Below are 16,713 nucleotides of genomic sequence, written 5' to 3'. Positions count from 1 at the left end.
ATGTTTTGATATGTGGTTTTTAGTAGTTTTGAAAGTCTTTAGAGCTTGTGAAAGAGTTTTTATGGTAAGTTGATTATGTGTGTTTGCCTGGGTTTCCAAAGTTCAGAAAGTCTGTCAACAAGGGTTCACACACAGACTGTTTATAACATTCTGTATCAGACTAATCTACCTGCACCAAGCTCTATAATTTTAGAACTTTGTGAGGTGAGGTATTTTTTGTTTTTTCTAAGATTATGAGCTTGGATTCCCAGGCTATAAAAAACAGTGATTTTCTGATTTCTCAGTGTTTTTCGACCGCCATCTTTGTTTATAGACAGGAACCCGCCTGCGTATTTTTTTTAAATCAGATGAATACTTGACGGGTCAGAGCTGTGAGTCCGATTTTGGCCTCAAAAAAATTACAGTGGGAAATTCGAATTTAGCGCTGTCCTCACTAACTAAAATAAAAACCAAATTTCGGAAGTTGTGCTTTCTTTAAGAAAGTGTGACCAGTGAAACAATAACAGGATTTGATTGGCTGTGTTTTCAACCGTTATTAGGATATGGGAAATTCAAACTGTCAGCCCATACCATGCTATATATTTCGCCATCAGTATAGAATAAGAAATCATAGCATGGATCTCCAGGCTACTTTGTTTATAATACATTTTCTATACTGTAGCAAGGAAACTGCACAATATTTTACTCTGATGTCTGAATCACGCTCGTCTAACGCGCGTCCAGATTGCACAATTTGAAAGAACTTATATCGAACGGACAAATCTCTTTATATTTATATAGATGAAACTCCCAACCCTACCACCAGTGCCCCTACAAGGATCCCTTCGGGATCCTAAGTTAAGTCACAGGGTACGAGTGCCCCTATGAGGACCTTCGGTCCTTTATTGTGACTCTCGAGCTCCAACCCTGACCCTAACTGATGATAACCGAACCCCCGTCTTCCAAGGTGACTTTTAGCGATGCGCGGATGAGAAAATAAATAAGGTGACTTTTGGCCATCCGGTGATCTAAGGCCATCCGTTGACGCTTTGGTCAAGTCCTTTAAGTCCACGAGAGTATTAGTCTGATTCGCAGACCTATCCTTCCTATAAGAAACTTTTTCGCTAGAGGATGAGCAGAAGCCTACGAGAGTATACAAAGGATGACCTGATTTGGATATTGGATATTGTGTACGGTATTACCACACTCTTCAGTTCAACTTCATCTTCGTTTTTTATATGGTACAGAAAATTACCTTACCTTGCCTCTACAGACTATTTTTTGACATACATAAAAGATAGATAAGCTATGATATGATATTTCATTCCATACCCTGCCACTTTTTGCTTTAGTTCTTTATCTATACGATTCTGATAGCAATCATAATTTTAACCAAGGACACTTGTATAGCGTAGCTAAAAAAACCTTGTTTTAACCACCACATAAAATTATCAGAACATATAGGCGGATCTTCTGCGCAGGTGAAAGATTCTGTATTTCTTCATCCTTATGTTATTTCGATCTTCTTATCCCCGCAATTCATCAAGAAGTCTTTAAAGCTTGTTAAGAAAATAGTTGGAAGCCCTAGCATTCATGACACCCATTGCGATCATCATATGTAGAATGAAAAACAACAATAAGGAAATTGAGCAACTTTTGTAGACACTATGTTTTCTGTTATTAGGGCACTCTAATGTTCCTTGCTGGAATATTTTTAACGAAACCATGGAAGCAACCATTCTTATTCAAAAGAAGAAAAATTTGAAACAATTTCACCCAGGGCTGCGATTCAAGTTATTAATGACGTCACTTTTTCTTTCTTATCCCTTAGAGATATGAGAATGAATTTGGAATTTAACCTTGACTATGTCTTTCTGACGGTCAGCTTTAGCACCTTAAAAGCCTGATTGATCCAAAGATGTGACCGTGCCCTGATGAATTGTGACCTGACATTCCAAGATGTACCCTGTGTCCCTGTCCCGAGATGTGACATGATTACCAAAGACGTGACTTACCTGTCCTATGTTATCAAACCTTCTTTAAGGCCTAAAATTTTCATACTTTAAGATGTGACCCAAAAAACTGCTTTAAGATACAATGGAGTTTCTTTAACTCGAACGTCTATAAGTCGAATGTCTCCTTAACTCGAACAAGTTTATGGTCCCTTCAGTTAACAAAAGCCATATAAACCTTATACCTACTTAATTCGAAATTAATTTGTGAAAACCGCAAGTTCAAACTTTAAAGGCTTATATCTCCGGATCTAGAAGGAGTTAGAAGCTGGTTCATAGCTCGTTGGATGGCTGAGAATCCGCTGCGCGGACCTGCCTGAATGATAGAAAGGTGCCCAGTTGTAAAACTTCAAACTAATTCGCTGGTAGACAGAACCAAGTAAAGCAGGGTCAAATTTGGAGGTTCTTGGATCACTCGTTGACCAAGAATGGTAAAAAAACGGTCAAAATCTTAAAATATTTTCGTCAAATTTTTGCATCTTTTTGACTTTTTGGCTTAAAATCTCGCTGGAAAGACTCACTTTTGATTTTTTTCTTGCTTGACCATGAAACCCAATCAAATACGAGTTAGACCAAAAATGACGATTTCTAACTCAAACTGGGCATTACAGGAGGGCTTCGCCTTCCTACATAGCCCATGTCTAGTATACTCGTCATTGGTAGTTAAAGGGTTCACTGTATAACCCCTTTTTCATAAGTAAGATGACAAAAAGCAAAAAAAGCAAAAGCAAAAATCTATTTTATGAAGCTTTTGATAGAGTTGGCGATTCTGGTCATTCAGGGGTCTTATTTTAGGCCCGGCGAACGGCGAATTTCGCCGGTCCCAGGCACCAAAAAATTACAATTCGCAGTTCGAAAAGTTCAGTTCGCCACCTAAAGTACATATTTACGCTAATCAATACACCGCGCTTGCTAAGAATTCCACGGTCTATAATCTAGAAATAGCAATTAATTTTTCATTCGCCAGCCTACCAAAAACATGGGTCCTGGGTCATTGATTCATTTTGGTTCTGAGGGGACTCTACTACTGGAGTTGATAGTTCTCTGGTAAATACACTGGTGTAATTGAAAGATTTGGTTTACTTGGTTTACTTTACGATTTTGCAGGGGCTCGATTTTTCGAACTCGTTGCATTGATGCATGTACAAAATGTCCAGCGGAGCAAGAATCTTAGTACAAAAAGTGAATTTTTTTTTGTTTCTGTGACCTATCCCGAGAGCCTCAGCAGATTTAGAACGCCATGGGTTAGTCCTTTGGGGTTAATGCTTAATTGATTCTATATAGCCATCAATAACTTCACCAACAGATATTTATTGAAACAGTCCAATACACAGGTTGCAAAATTATATCAATGCTATAACTTGACCACCAAACTTACGACTCAACCGGTATCAATAACATCAATCTCACATTCGCGTGTTACCTCTTTACAACCATCTTATGTGTATTGAGCCCACGGAGTCCCAGGGGGACTAACCTTGACGGCCGACGGGGACGTTCCACTTTTAGAACGAAACAGAAATAGTGAAAAGTGACAAAGATTACTAAAAGTAGATGAAAATCGAGAATTCTTCTAATTTCCACCCTGTATATTATCCAACATAACCTACCAGATACCCATTTTGACAATTAAGTAAATTTGTGACACAGTCCGGGGGGGGGGGTACTAGGTTTGCGAGGTGACGGGTATGTCCGAGCCGAAAATCGAAAATCGACCCTTTGAGAGACACAATTTTGGTGATTTTGGGACCCTTTGAGAGACTTTTTCCTAAATTTTGGGCCATTTTTTCCAAATTTTGGTTTGATTGTCACCAAATTTTGGTCAAAACTTTTGGAAATCGTGACCCTTTGAGAGAGAAATTTTTGATTTTCGTGATTTTGGGACCCTTTCAGAGACTAACTTTTGAATTCGTACCCCTTTGAGAGACTTTTGAGGAATGAGAAAAGGTACCCTTATGGCTCGCACATACCCGGCACCCATTTTGCCTAAGTACCCCCCCCCCCGGGACACAGTCACATATTTTCATTGCCTAAAAGAAGGACCCTGACCAGCGGTATGTCCTCTTACCCAACTTTGCCTAATCCCCCATGGGTATCATCGGGGTAAAGAGACAGGGTAGTAATAATAATGCATCAGTCGAAATTTTTTTTGAATCTTTAAATTTCTTTAAAATTCTTTTTTAGTAGACAGTCTCTTAGAATAGATTCTAAGTATTGGTAAATTTTCTAAAGTCTGTAAATTGGGACCTGCGCAGGCTTTATGTTAGAGTGTTTTTTTTTGTATACAAAATAAAGAAATGTTATGATTACAATTCAACGCCAGTCTCAAAAGCGTAGACAAGACTCGTTATTGTCCCATATAAAGAACACGATCCAAGCACCACTCCAATAACCAATAAAAATATTTCCACTGTTTTTTGAAACCATGACAGCAGCTGCCATTTTAGTTTCAAGTGAAAGTAACACGGGAATACGAAAACTAGGCACGTGCCAATGAGACAGCCTCGTAGCGAAAGAAGAATTCCAAAATATGGGATAAGAAGTGCTAAACCGACAGTCGATGCAAATAATACAAGTCTTGTCAAAGCCACCCAAGCATAATAGTATTTCTTGTTTTGCTCGATTTTTGTATCGTGGATGATTTTATCAACAGTTTCGCAAATTATGAACATATTTAGAGGATAGTTGAGTACAGAATAACCGATGGAGGATAATCCAATAATCGTTTTGATAATCTCATTCATACGGCTTGCATTTAGAGTTACCAAACTCTCAGTCTTCAAACCAAAGGTGAGTGCACCAAATGTACCAATAAGAATGTTGATTGAAACTGATGTTATATATGATATATGAATAACTTTTGATGAATTTGAAGCGTCCATAAGGTTCCCTTCAACTTGCGGTAGAACACAGTGCGAGATACATGAAAACATTATGATACCTGCTGCAAGAGGGAAACGCTCTATATTCAGGAACGGAATATCTTTATAGTTATGTGACCATAAGAATCACGTTCATGGATGAAAACGAAGATTAAGGCAACGATACTGAATAAAATAATAATGATTGAGAGTAAGCTGATGTAAGCGAGAATGGTCAGTCGTTTGATGAATAAGGTTGGGTAAGCCAGGATCGAAAATAAACACGATAAAGCAACGAATGATAACTTGGTACATGTGTGAAGCAGTGAATATACACTTTTAGACAACAACAACATATTAAGGACATCACCCCAAGAAGAGATAAACTACCAAGAAGGAGTGCACAATAAAAGCACCTGTTCTCCCCCACACAGATCTTCAAATGTCAGCAAAATCTTTTCGAACGCGTTTTCTTGTTCCACTATTGGGCGAGATTTCATATAAACAATCGATTAATAAGACCCCATTTACATCAGCCATCAAACTCATAACCAGCATGAAGACAAGCGAGAAATATCCTCCAATTACGACTGCAAATGGCATGGTGAAAACAGCACTTCCGGTGGTAACAAATTCCACGTGGCTAACATGATGGTTCCTCGACGGTCCGGATACAATTTCTCGACGAACGATTCCATGACTGAATTCGAAGATCCACGTGTGTCATCAAAAATTTGTCGACCACGTGGTAGCGAGGACTGGAAACTAAGTGATGGAAGGAATAATGAGGCGCAGAAGTTGGATTTATTCAATGATTCTTCGTGGAACTTGGTGCCATCTCCACGTAAATTATTGATGCTCCCTTAAATAAAGAAGAAAAATTAGGTCGCTTTAGGGAAAATATTATAGTATGATTTGCTCAAAATGTTTCATATCGGAATACCAGATAAAGCTGTTAAAACGAGATCAAAGAAAGTCTATTTAGTCAGTGTTAATTGAAAAGGGGAGAGCGGGTCTTACCAAAGACAAAGAATAATCAAAAGAAAATGGAGCAATCCAGAGAGAAAGAGTGGCACCCTTCCCCACCTTCGGATAGACAGCTATTGAAATAGGATCTTTCAGGTAACCTCCGAGTGTGGTCGCAGACTTACAAATTTGTTTTAGTACTGTTTAAATGTGTGGTAACTTGATGGTGGGCTAAAGGAAGGGCTAACGGCTCAGAGAAAAGGGTTCAGACTCAAATAATGAAATCATCTAAAATGTTCTAAGTTTCAAAAGGGTAAATACACCATTTATCAGTCTAAATCATAAACTTTTTTCTGTTGTTTAAGTTATTCATACCTGATTCCCTAGCTAAGAAAGACAATCTTGAAGATCCATAAGAGCTTCCAGCACTTGTATTAGAGCGCGCTCTTCTACCAGCCAATAATGGAATGGTATCTGCATCAACCCCTTTGTAGAGATTTTCATGTTTTGTATCTTTCTTTGACTTTCTTTGTTTGTGGTGTTTGTTTTTTGTTGATGGTTTCCCTTTGGATGTTGAGAGGTTCGATGGAGATACTGTTGAATTTTTCGGTGAAGACGATGAATCGAAAGGGTCTGAAAAATTGAAATATAAGGTTTGTGACGGTTGAAATACTTTATTCTGAAGACTGCAAATTTAGGTAGTAAAAGTATGAAAAAGAATCTTGAAAACTCTTAGAGAAAAAGGCTTGGAGATCTTTGTAACTAGATTTCTCCACTTATAATCAATCTTTCTAAATTAGTCGACGGTCATATCTCAAAAGTTGCAATGGTAGTCTGCTCAGTGATTCCTCTTCCCCTATTTGTAGGACCGTTTCGAGATATTGGAGGGCTTAATATCTTAATTGATTTTAACTCTCGGTAAAACCTTTTCCGGGACTGAACCCTTACATACCATGAGAAGAAACTTAACAGACTGCTTTGATTTAAATTCTATAGCCAGGCACTCCCGTCTTCAGGCTTCCAATGGTGAATTGTAAAGGTCGAAAAAACAGAAGTACACTTTAATGGTGTAAAAACGAAGTTTCTTGTGCAAAGTTTTTGGAAAATCTGACTATTTTGCCTTGAAATGAACAAAAACTTTCAAAAAATGCACCGTAAGTGTCTAGTTTATAGTCCTAGATTTTGGCCACACACACGGTCGTTTTTAAATCGATTGCCCCCAGGAGTTAGGTAAGAAGAAGACAAGAAGAAAGAGATTGACGGTAATTTCTAAGCTTAATCTTTCGATTATGTTCATTGGTCCCCAATTTATGGAATAAAACGATAAAAAGAGTGGTCCCGATCTGCGTCAGGGCCGAGTAGTGGTAAGAACTTGTTGCACCTTTGGTTGCACAGAAGAGAAATCTTACTTTGGTGTCCTGCTGACCCAAAGCGTCAGAGTAAGTAAGTATAGCACCTTTATTGATGTTTTGAAACAGGAAACAGGGCTAGAGATTGAGGAACTTGGTACTTCTCAATACCGAGTTTATGTATTTGCACTTTTGAGGACGGTAGAGTGACTGAAGCGATTTGGAAAAACCTGCAATTCCGCCCCGCAAAATCGAGGACGGTAAAAGTGCTGATTTACCGTCGTCCTCAACTGGTCAGGATCTACTCAAATTAGAACCTTACCGTCTCCGTCGCTGAAAAACACACATACATAAACTCGGTAATGGCTGATCGAGAGCCGTGGTGGGAGGGTTTTTGTGAGTTCTCGACTTAGGTCCCTTAAGACCTAGATTCTAGGATGGCGATAATAAAAAGAAAACTAACCGTAGCAAATTATGTATATTGAAATATAAATAGTACCTTTAAATGTCGAGATAGTGACTCGGGTGTCAAGACAATAAAGCTCAGAATCACTCATGTTTGAACCAAGTTCGTTTCAAAAGTTGTAATATCAAAAAAAATACAAGTAAAGTATTTCTTTCGTTGTATCTAAACCCTTAGACTCGGAGCTAAGACTCAGCGCGCGCTTGAAATATATAACATTAACTCATTATAATTTAAAACCGTTACTTTTTCAAATCTTAAGATTTGATACCTTTAAAAGTTGATATGGTGACGCCAAAAGCTGAGTAAGTGATTGGTTGTTTTTTCATATTATCTCCGCTTATCATTTCAGTCTTTTCTTTCTCTTTAGCAGGATGATCTAGATTTGTCTCTTGTTGTTTATTGTCCGTATTATTGACTTGTCCACTTCTCCTCCTTCGACCAGATGACCGGACACTGCTTCCAGTACTACTAGCCGATGACTCAAAGGGCCATAATTCAGCTCCATCATACCCTTTCTTCATAACGATTCAGACAAAATTTGAATTTTAAAATCTCAAAGTCTAACTTTCTGGTCGAAGTCTTTTAAGCAGATATTATCAACTTCAGAAATGAATTACCGAGTCAACTACAGAGTACCAATTTCCAGTCAAATATCTTTGATTCTCATTTTGTTCCAGATACTATTTTAGCTAGTGTCTCTTAACTTGATGTTATTTTGCCGCTTCATTTTCTTAGCATCGCTAAGTTACTTAATCTGCTGGAGCTTGGAGCCTGCTTACACACTTTCGGCATAACAAGAATATATTGTTTCAAATCAAACAAGATTTGTTCTTTGTTTAGGAAAATTAGCGTTTTCAATATTTTAGAATATTTATTCAAAAATTTGGATAAGACACCCCTTTTTTTTTGATTCGGAATCGGTAGAGGAAGGACATGCTCTGCTGACGTGTCAAAACTTTGAAGGCGTGTTGATAGTTTTTTGCTAGTTTTTTGCTGTACATTGGATGAAATCTTTTTGATACATTTATTCTGCTGTTTTACTGGTTTTGTTTTCGATTTATTGGAACTATGAGTCAAGCAAACAAAATCACAAGAAGTTCTTCTGATGTTGAAAAATATGGAGATTTATTAGATACAAAACTTGATGCAAAGCTTCTTAAATTGTCGAAATCTTTAGCTTCCAAAGAAGACGTGAGTGAGATCAAAGAAATGTTTATTGAGATGGCTAAACGTATCGATGACCAAGACAGGAAGATTGCTTCTCTTGAGATTGAGGGTCAGGATCATGAAGAAAGAATCCTTAAGCTGGAAAACAAAGTTTTTGTATTGGAGGACTCAGTTAACAAATTGCTAGATAAGAATGCTGTTTTGTCTAGTTCAGTCGATTTTCTTACTAAGCAGTCCGATTCTCAAGAACAGTACAGCAGAAGATACTGTCTGAGGATAAATGGGATCGAGACACACTGTGCTAAAGATTGCTTGAATACCGTTGTAAATGTTTGCAAAAATAAACTTAATCTTGAAATCTCGCATTCTGATATTGATCGTGCCCACCGGGTTGGGAAAGAGAAAAAAACAATCATAGTGAAGTTCTTTTCCTTTGCTAAACGAACAGATGTTTATAAGTCAAGGAAAACTACAAATGATTTTAAAGTCTATCTCGACCTCACTAAAAACCGTCTCAATCTTCTCGACAAAGCAAGAGAATTCATTGTTGGTGGAAATTGTCCTGTGGATTTTGTTTTTGCTGACATCAATTGCAATGTTGTGGCTCGCATGAAGTCAAAAGAGTATAAGTTTTTTGATAACATTGATTCTTTTAAAAACAGAATTTTGAACACAAAATAGCTTTCTTTCTCTAATGTCTTGGTATAACTTTTGTGTTCTCTTTTTGACAATATTTTATAAAGTATTGCTAGTTCTGTTGATTTCATTCATAAACTAACGGCACCCTTTTATTATCAAATAATTACTTTTGATTACGGTCGTGATTACACTTGTGTTTGGCACTGTTACTACCTAATTACAGTAATTTCTTTTCAGCTTTTTTCTGTTTTTTTTTTTCATTTTTAGTAATGTTTTGTCATACTTTTTTTACAATTTTGTGTGTTTGTGAGGGCTATTCTTGTAAATCAATTTTTGGTCTTGTACTTGTCGAACGGTATGGCTTGCTATGGGAATAAGCTTTCAGCAGTATAGAGCGTGCATTGGAAACTTTAATTCTTATAATTTTTTTCTCACAAAATTTAGCCTCAGTCTGCGCATTAGTCTTACTTTCCATGGGTTTTCAAAAATTCTTATATATATTTCTATAGTTTCTATATATTCTGGGTGCAGTACTTATTTGTATTTTTTAAGCTTAGCCTACTTCTTTTGGCGGGAGATATCGAGTCTAACCCGGGGCCGAGAGAGAAAGATAACACCTTATCAATTTCACATTGGAATCTAAACAGCGTTTGGGTTAATAAATTTTCAAAGATTGCTCAAATCACTGCCTTTCTGAGTGCTCACAAGTTTGATATCTTCTGCGTCGGTGAGTCGTTTCTCGATTCCTCTAGCGAGAGTGATGATTCGAGGTTGAAGATAGAAAATTATGAGCTACTCAGATGCAGTCAGGACCTCTTTGGTCTTTTTTAACATTAGTTCGGATAGAATAAAAACATACCTGATCAACACAACCAAACTTTCTGTCTTGCGTTTACTCTTTCCTTCCCAACAACTTTCGTTTTTGGTTATGTAGGTTTTAAAATCCACAAGTAATGAACCTATTATAGCTTTATCTGAATAAATCTGGTTGAAAACCTTCTGTCAGGTTTCATTCCGTACGTTTTTTATCCACGTGGTGAACCGGTTTCCCCGATTTCCCGATAATTAAAAATTGGAACTTTACCGTGGGCGCGATTGGGCGTACCGCCATCGCGAAATATTTTTCATGAAAATTTACCGTATTCTAACGCTAATATAATCTAGATAGGAAACAAATATTAAATTTGATTCTTTTTTTGTTCGTATTTCTAAATTTCAAGTTAAAAAGAACTATCTACGAATTATTTTCTTTAACGGGCGTTGAATCGACATTGACATATTTAATGATGTCATAATCAACGCCGTGCATATTTAGACAGCGCCGTGCATATTTTGTCAACATCCTTTTCATTGGATAAATACCACTGAAATATACAAGATAAGTAAACATAAATTTATCGCCCGCGAGCACGGCTTAGCTAAGCGCACCTCTCTTATTCATTATCTAAGAATTGAAGCGGGCAAAGATTACCGCGCGGACTAATAGCGGACAAAGGTTTTTTGAAGATATTTTCAGTTATAATCCAAGGTAGAACAAACTAAACATAGAAAGGGGGTATTTTTTAGTGCTCTATACGATGATCGGTATTTTTTTCGAATTCTATGTTTAGATTTTTCTACCCAGTCCCGTTGTTATGTACGCGCGCCCTGTTGCTAAGACCTTTGCTTGAAATCGAAATCGAAACCAAGATAATTTAGCGCACACTGCCGTTTGCGTAATATCGATAAAGTGAAGTGAGGTCCTGACTGCTCAGATGTGACCACCCATCTAACTCTAAAATAGGTGGTGTTTGTCTTTATTATAGAAGAGGTCTTTCTGTTGAGAGAAGGCCTGAGTTGTCTTCTCTTGACGAGTGCCTTGTTTGTGAAGTTAATTCTGGTTCGAAAAAACTTTTTCTTTGTCTTCTCTACCGTACTCCTAGTCAAAATGCAGACGAATTTTCTGCATTCAAACAAAAATGGGAGGAAACAATCAAAAACATTTATGACGTTTCTCCCACTCTATCTATTTTTCTTGGTGATTTCAACGCAAGAAATTCAGTTTGGTGGACTGGTGATGTCACAAATTCTCAAGGAGAGGACATTAACGACTTAGCCACGCAGTATGGGTTACATCAACTGATTGACGAGCCAACTCACTTGAAGCCTGGGTGCTCTCCATCCTGTATAGATCTTATTTTTTCATCTTTGCGAACACCTATTTTAGAATCTGGGGTTTTACCTTCCCTCAATTCCCGTTGTCACCACCAAATACCTTAGTTTAGGTATAAACTTATTTCTTTTTTTATGATTTTTCGCCAACAAAAATCATAAAAAAAGAAATAAGTTTATACCTAAACTACAAATACCTTTTGTTAGAATAAACTATCAAATTAAATTCCCTCCAGCTTATGAACGCAAGAAATGGGACTTCTCTCGCGCTGACCAAAGGGGAATCATGCTTGCTCTGAATGCCATTGATTGGGACACAACCTTCCTGGGGCTCAATGTTGAAGATCGCGTCGCCCTTCTCTCTGAATATATCCTTAACATCTTTTCTAACTTTGTCCCAAACAAAATTATAACAATCAGGGATAAAGATGCGTTATGGATGACTCCTGAGATAAAGCAGATGCTTCTGGACAAGGCTAAAATATATCGTCGATGGAGAAAGTGGCAAAATCCCTTAGATCGCCAGGCACTCGATGATATGGTTGTCAAGTGCAGATTAGCCATTAATACTGCCAAGGACAACTATTTTTCTCGTCTTGGCAATTCTTTAAATGATCCAAACATCGGAAGTAAGAAATACTGGTCTATCCTTAAGCAGTTCCTGAGCATACGAAAAACCCCTAAAATTCCACCCATTCGCGACGAAAGAAACGTCCTTGTGAGCGATGTTTCTGAGAAGGCCGATATTTTTAACTCTTTTTTTGCAAACCAATGTTCTTTGATCGAAACTGGCAGCGTGCTGCCACCTGAACAATTTTTCACTGACTCCAGGCTAAATAACCTTGAATTTGAGGAAGAAAAATCACGTCAATTATTAATTCTTTAAACGTAAACAAGGCCCATGGGTGGGATAATGTTTCTACTCGTATGATCAGGATCTGTGGTGATTCTCTAGTAAAACCTTTGTTTAGTATATTCGATCTTTCCATCAATTCTGGCATTTTCCCATCACAGTGGAAGAAAGGGAATGTGGTTCCTGTCTATAAAAAGGGAGACAGGAGCATAGCTAAAAATTACAGACCAGTTTCTCTTCTTCCAGTGTTTGGAAAAATATTTGAAAAGTGTATCTATGATGCACTTTACAGATATTTTGAAACAAATAATCTATTTTCTCCATGTCAGTCTGGATTTCGGGAGGGTGACTCTTGCATTTCTCAGTTGTTGTCCATAACGCATGGTATTTTTACAGGGTTTGACGTGAACCCTTCTTTAGATACCAGGGGTGTGTTTTTAGATATTTCAAAGGCATTCGACCGGGTTTGGCATGATGGCTTGATTTTCAAACTCAAATCATATGGGGTAACCGGACCTCTGCTTTCCTTAATACGTAACTTTCTTGATGATAGGCATCAGAGAGTTGTGTTGAATGGGAAAACGTCTGAGTGGAAGAGGATCAATGCTGGGGTACCTCAGGGCTCGATTCTTGGTCCTTCATTCTTCTTAATTTACATTAATGATCTCCCATTAAACCTTGAGTCAAAACCCAAAATCTTTGCTGACGACACCTCTTTATTCTCCCTTGTGATGGACCAGCTCTTGAGCCTTGGGGTACTAAACAGAGATCTTGCCAGGATAAGTGAGTGGGCTCGTCAATGGAAGATGTCTTTCAACCCAGACCCTTCTAAACAAGCTGTGGAAGTCTATTTTACCTGCAGAATCACTCCTGCTAATGCTCCAGTAATCTCCTTCAATAACATTAACATCGCTGTCAGTGAGCACCAGAAACATCTAGGTCTTATTTTAGATTCAAAACTTTCTTTCGATTACCATCTTGAGGAGAAGATAAAAAAGGCCAATAAAGGTATTGGCCTTATTAACAGACTTCGCAAACATGTGCCTAGAAGATCTCTTCTTACCATCTATAAATCTTACATTAGACCTCACCTTGACTACGGTGATATCATATATGACCGCCCAGGAATTGCCTCTTTTGTGCAGAAGCTTGAATCCATTCAATATAATGCCTGCTTAGCTATCACAGGTTGCTTTCGTGGAACGTCTCAGGAGAGAATATACTCTGAACTTGGCCTTGAAAGCCTTGCTGACAGACGCTTTGCCAGAAGAATGATATTTTTCTATAAAATCATAAATAACCAAGCTCCGTCTTACTTACGTAACTATCTGCCAGCAAGGCTTACAGAGCCAGTTAACATAAGAACAAGAAATCCTATTTATCCTCTTAATATACGAACTGAGCGTTTTCGTAATACTTTTTTTCCTTACTGCATATCACAGTGGAATGTCCTGGGTGCGAATATAAGAGATCTACCTTCTGTTAAGACCTTTAAGAATGCAATTTTAAAATTTTTGAGACCCAAACAATCTCGTGTTTTTGATGTTTCTGACAATCAAGGTGTAGTCTTTCTAAATCGACTTCGGGTAGGGTTCAGTCATCTGAACGAGCACAAATTAAGGCATGGTTTTCGTGATACTTTAGACCCTTTTTGTGGTTGTCGAACTAACTCAGTTGAAAATACTCAGCACTTTTTTCTGCACTGCTCTATATATTCCCATGCGAGACAATCTCTATTCGACAAACTACAAGACTTAGGTATTATTTTCCTCCCACTAAACCCTTCTTATTTTTGTCGGTTTTTATTATACGGTGATGAAAGCTTGACTTTAATTTTAAATCAAACTATAATTCTTTCTGTCGTTGAATATATCCATGAATCTGGAAGGTTCAGTGGTGCGTTATTTTAGTCTACTACAACCATAGCTCTCTCCACGTCACACCTTGTTTTACTTTTTCCGCCTTACCTCTGGCGATATAACTTAAGTTTCTAGCGGAGGGAAGGACTATATTAATGTTTAGTAGTATTTTGTATTATATGTTCGTAATAACAGGGTACGTGTTTCAATAAAGAAAAAAAAAAAAAAAAAAAAAAAAAAAAAAAAGACACCCCTTTCCCACAGACTGGCAGTGGAACTTTTCAGCCGCTGGGGGTGAAAATAACGGATTGAAACTCGATGGGGATTGATTTTTCTATGTTTTCTTTATGGCTGGGGATTTGAATTCCAATTTCCAATAAGAGAATTAAGTGAGATAGCACAATATTTTGCAGTGAGACTTTGTTTGATTGAATTTTTTCAGCGGGGACAAAAACTGGAGTATAATCTTCCACTGTTGGGGACAATATTTTGGCAAATTTTTCTATTGAGTGAGGATTCCACCGCATCTATGAGAGGGAGATGTGTTAAGTACGACTCTTGTAATGTATTTTTTGTCTTATTCGTGTACCTTGACCATTAAATCCAGCAGGTTTTATAGGCATCATGAGCATCACAGTTTAAATTTTACTTTTACTATAACTTTTACCCGCATTACTTTTCAAAGAATCGAAGCTTGAGAGCACACAACCTCATGTTTTTCGGAAATGGGAAAAAAAGCATAAAGGAACCGAATTTCTAAGGCTCTAAGAAGACATGAGTTCAAAATAACTATCTGTTATATTCCATCTTTTACAATGTTACGTTTTCATCAAATAGAGCAAATAATTTCTAAATTTCAATTATCGGGTAAAATGTTTCCAGGAAATGCGAGGAAATAATATAATTTTGTCGTTATAAAGGGTGGCAAACAGATTCAAAATCCCAGGAAGTTTATATCATGGACAGGAATAACGTAGAATCCTTTTGGAGAAATACTAATCAAATGCTTTCGGGCACATTCATTTTAAAGGTTTTCAACAGTTTTATTCCTATGAGTGTGTATTGTATGACACCGCTGTGTCAAAAACCCGCTGGGACGCCCGAGCCCCACTGGAAAATGCAGCAAAAATTTCGTCCCATGTTGTTTTTATTTACCCTGGAATTTCAGCCCACTGGGAAATTGACTACGATTTCATCTCCACTCGAAATTCAATGTTTAAAAATTGCACTCCAAAACCATATCCGCTGAATTTTTTAACCTTGGAACAATATAATTTTTATCCCCGTTGGGATTTCAATAGGAATGTTTATCTCCATTGAGGTAAAAATTTCGGCCGGGGCTGTGAGACAGTGGTGTTGTATGCGCGATCTGCCTTTTGCTTGACGAGGAGTTGCAGTTTATGTGATGTCATTATCAGTAAGGCATATATCAATTATGTAGAAAAATGTTTCAATGAAATCATCGATGATGAAATGGCATTTTCCTAGTATATATTCTATTATATAACACGTAAGATAGGGAAAAAGTTTACGTAAAAATTTAACAAAAAATTTCCAGGAATTATACCTAATTATACCCAGGAACAAAATTCAAAAAGAGTCCTCCCCAAAGGCTTTCGGTTTCTCTCAAGATGAATCAGGATGAGAAATTAGCATGGCGTTCTTAACTTCTTAACTTCCTCATAGAATCCAATCGATCTTAATCTTCAAGCCTTGTAAAATAACATTTTCAATCATTTCCCAGTCCCATAAGCTTAAAATCGATTGATTCGATCGAAAATCATCTTAAAAACAAGTTAGGCGCGCGTTTGTGGGGCTTTTGAATTTAGAACGTCATAGAAATCAGCCAATTTTTTGGTTAAAGTAGTTAACTAGGTGTTGGCTGTTCTGATTCATGTGCGATAAACGTTGTTTTTTATAAGAACAAACTACATTAAAACATAAGGCTTCGATTGGTAAAAAATTAAGAACAAGTTAAAAACATTTTAGGGCTTTGCAGACTCAAAAACACCCAATTTCTTAGGAAAATGGACGAAAATACTCAGAAATGGCGAAAATAAGAACATTTTAATTGTTAAGAACATTTTCAGGCTTAAAAGTCAAAAAGTTAAAAACACCCGAAGGCTTTTACAAAGTTTGGATGTTCTTATAAAAAAAATAAACGTGCGGCAGTACGGAATGCTGTTTGTATATTTTCGATAAAGTCATTTTCCGTTAGAACAATACTAAACAAGATTGCTCTCCCAACTGCGCTATCGGTTATCACATTTGTTTTCAGAAACTGGAAAGAACAAAACACATCCCTTTTGTGAGCAAATGAGATATTGTTCGCATGTAATCTCTTTGCTTTCAACAAAGATTTTGGCACCACAGCCATCAACTTAAGATTTTGTTGCATTATACCAAGAAGT

General features: G+C 37.3%; 1 protein-coding gene across 1 annotated transcript; it reads right to left on the bottom strand.

Annotated features, from left to right (window-relative positions):
* Window positions 1-4,187: 4,187 nt before the first annotated feature.
* Window positions 4,188-8,346, bottom strand: LOC136803548 (vesicular inhibitory amino acid transporter-like). The gene is made up of 4 exons (XM_067060288.1): window positions 7,902-8,346; window positions 6,194-6,451; window positions 5,296-5,714; window positions 4,188-4,998 (listed from the first exon to the last, which is right to left on the bottom strand). Exons 3-4 carry the CDS (start codon window positions 5,453-5,455, stop codon window positions 4,298-4,300), a joined length of 861 nt encoding a protein of 286 aa, XP_066916389.1. The 5' UTR covers window positions 5,456-5,714; window positions 6,194-6,451; window positions 7,902-8,346; the 3' UTR covers window positions 4,188-4,297.
* Between the last annotated feature and the right edge of the window lie 8,367 nt (window positions 8,347-16,713).

This window comes from Clytia hemisphaerica, unplaced genomic scaffold (genome assembly GCF_902728285.1).
Source record: "Clytia hemisphaerica strain Z4C2 unplaced genomic scaffold, Clytia hemisphaerica genome assembly, whole genome shotgun sequence".
Taxonomy (NCBI): Eukaryota; Metazoa; Cnidaria; class Hydrozoa; order Leptothecata; family Clytiidae; genus Clytia; species Clytia hemisphaerica.
This window is presented reverse-complemented; position numbering and strand designations above follow the sequence as displayed.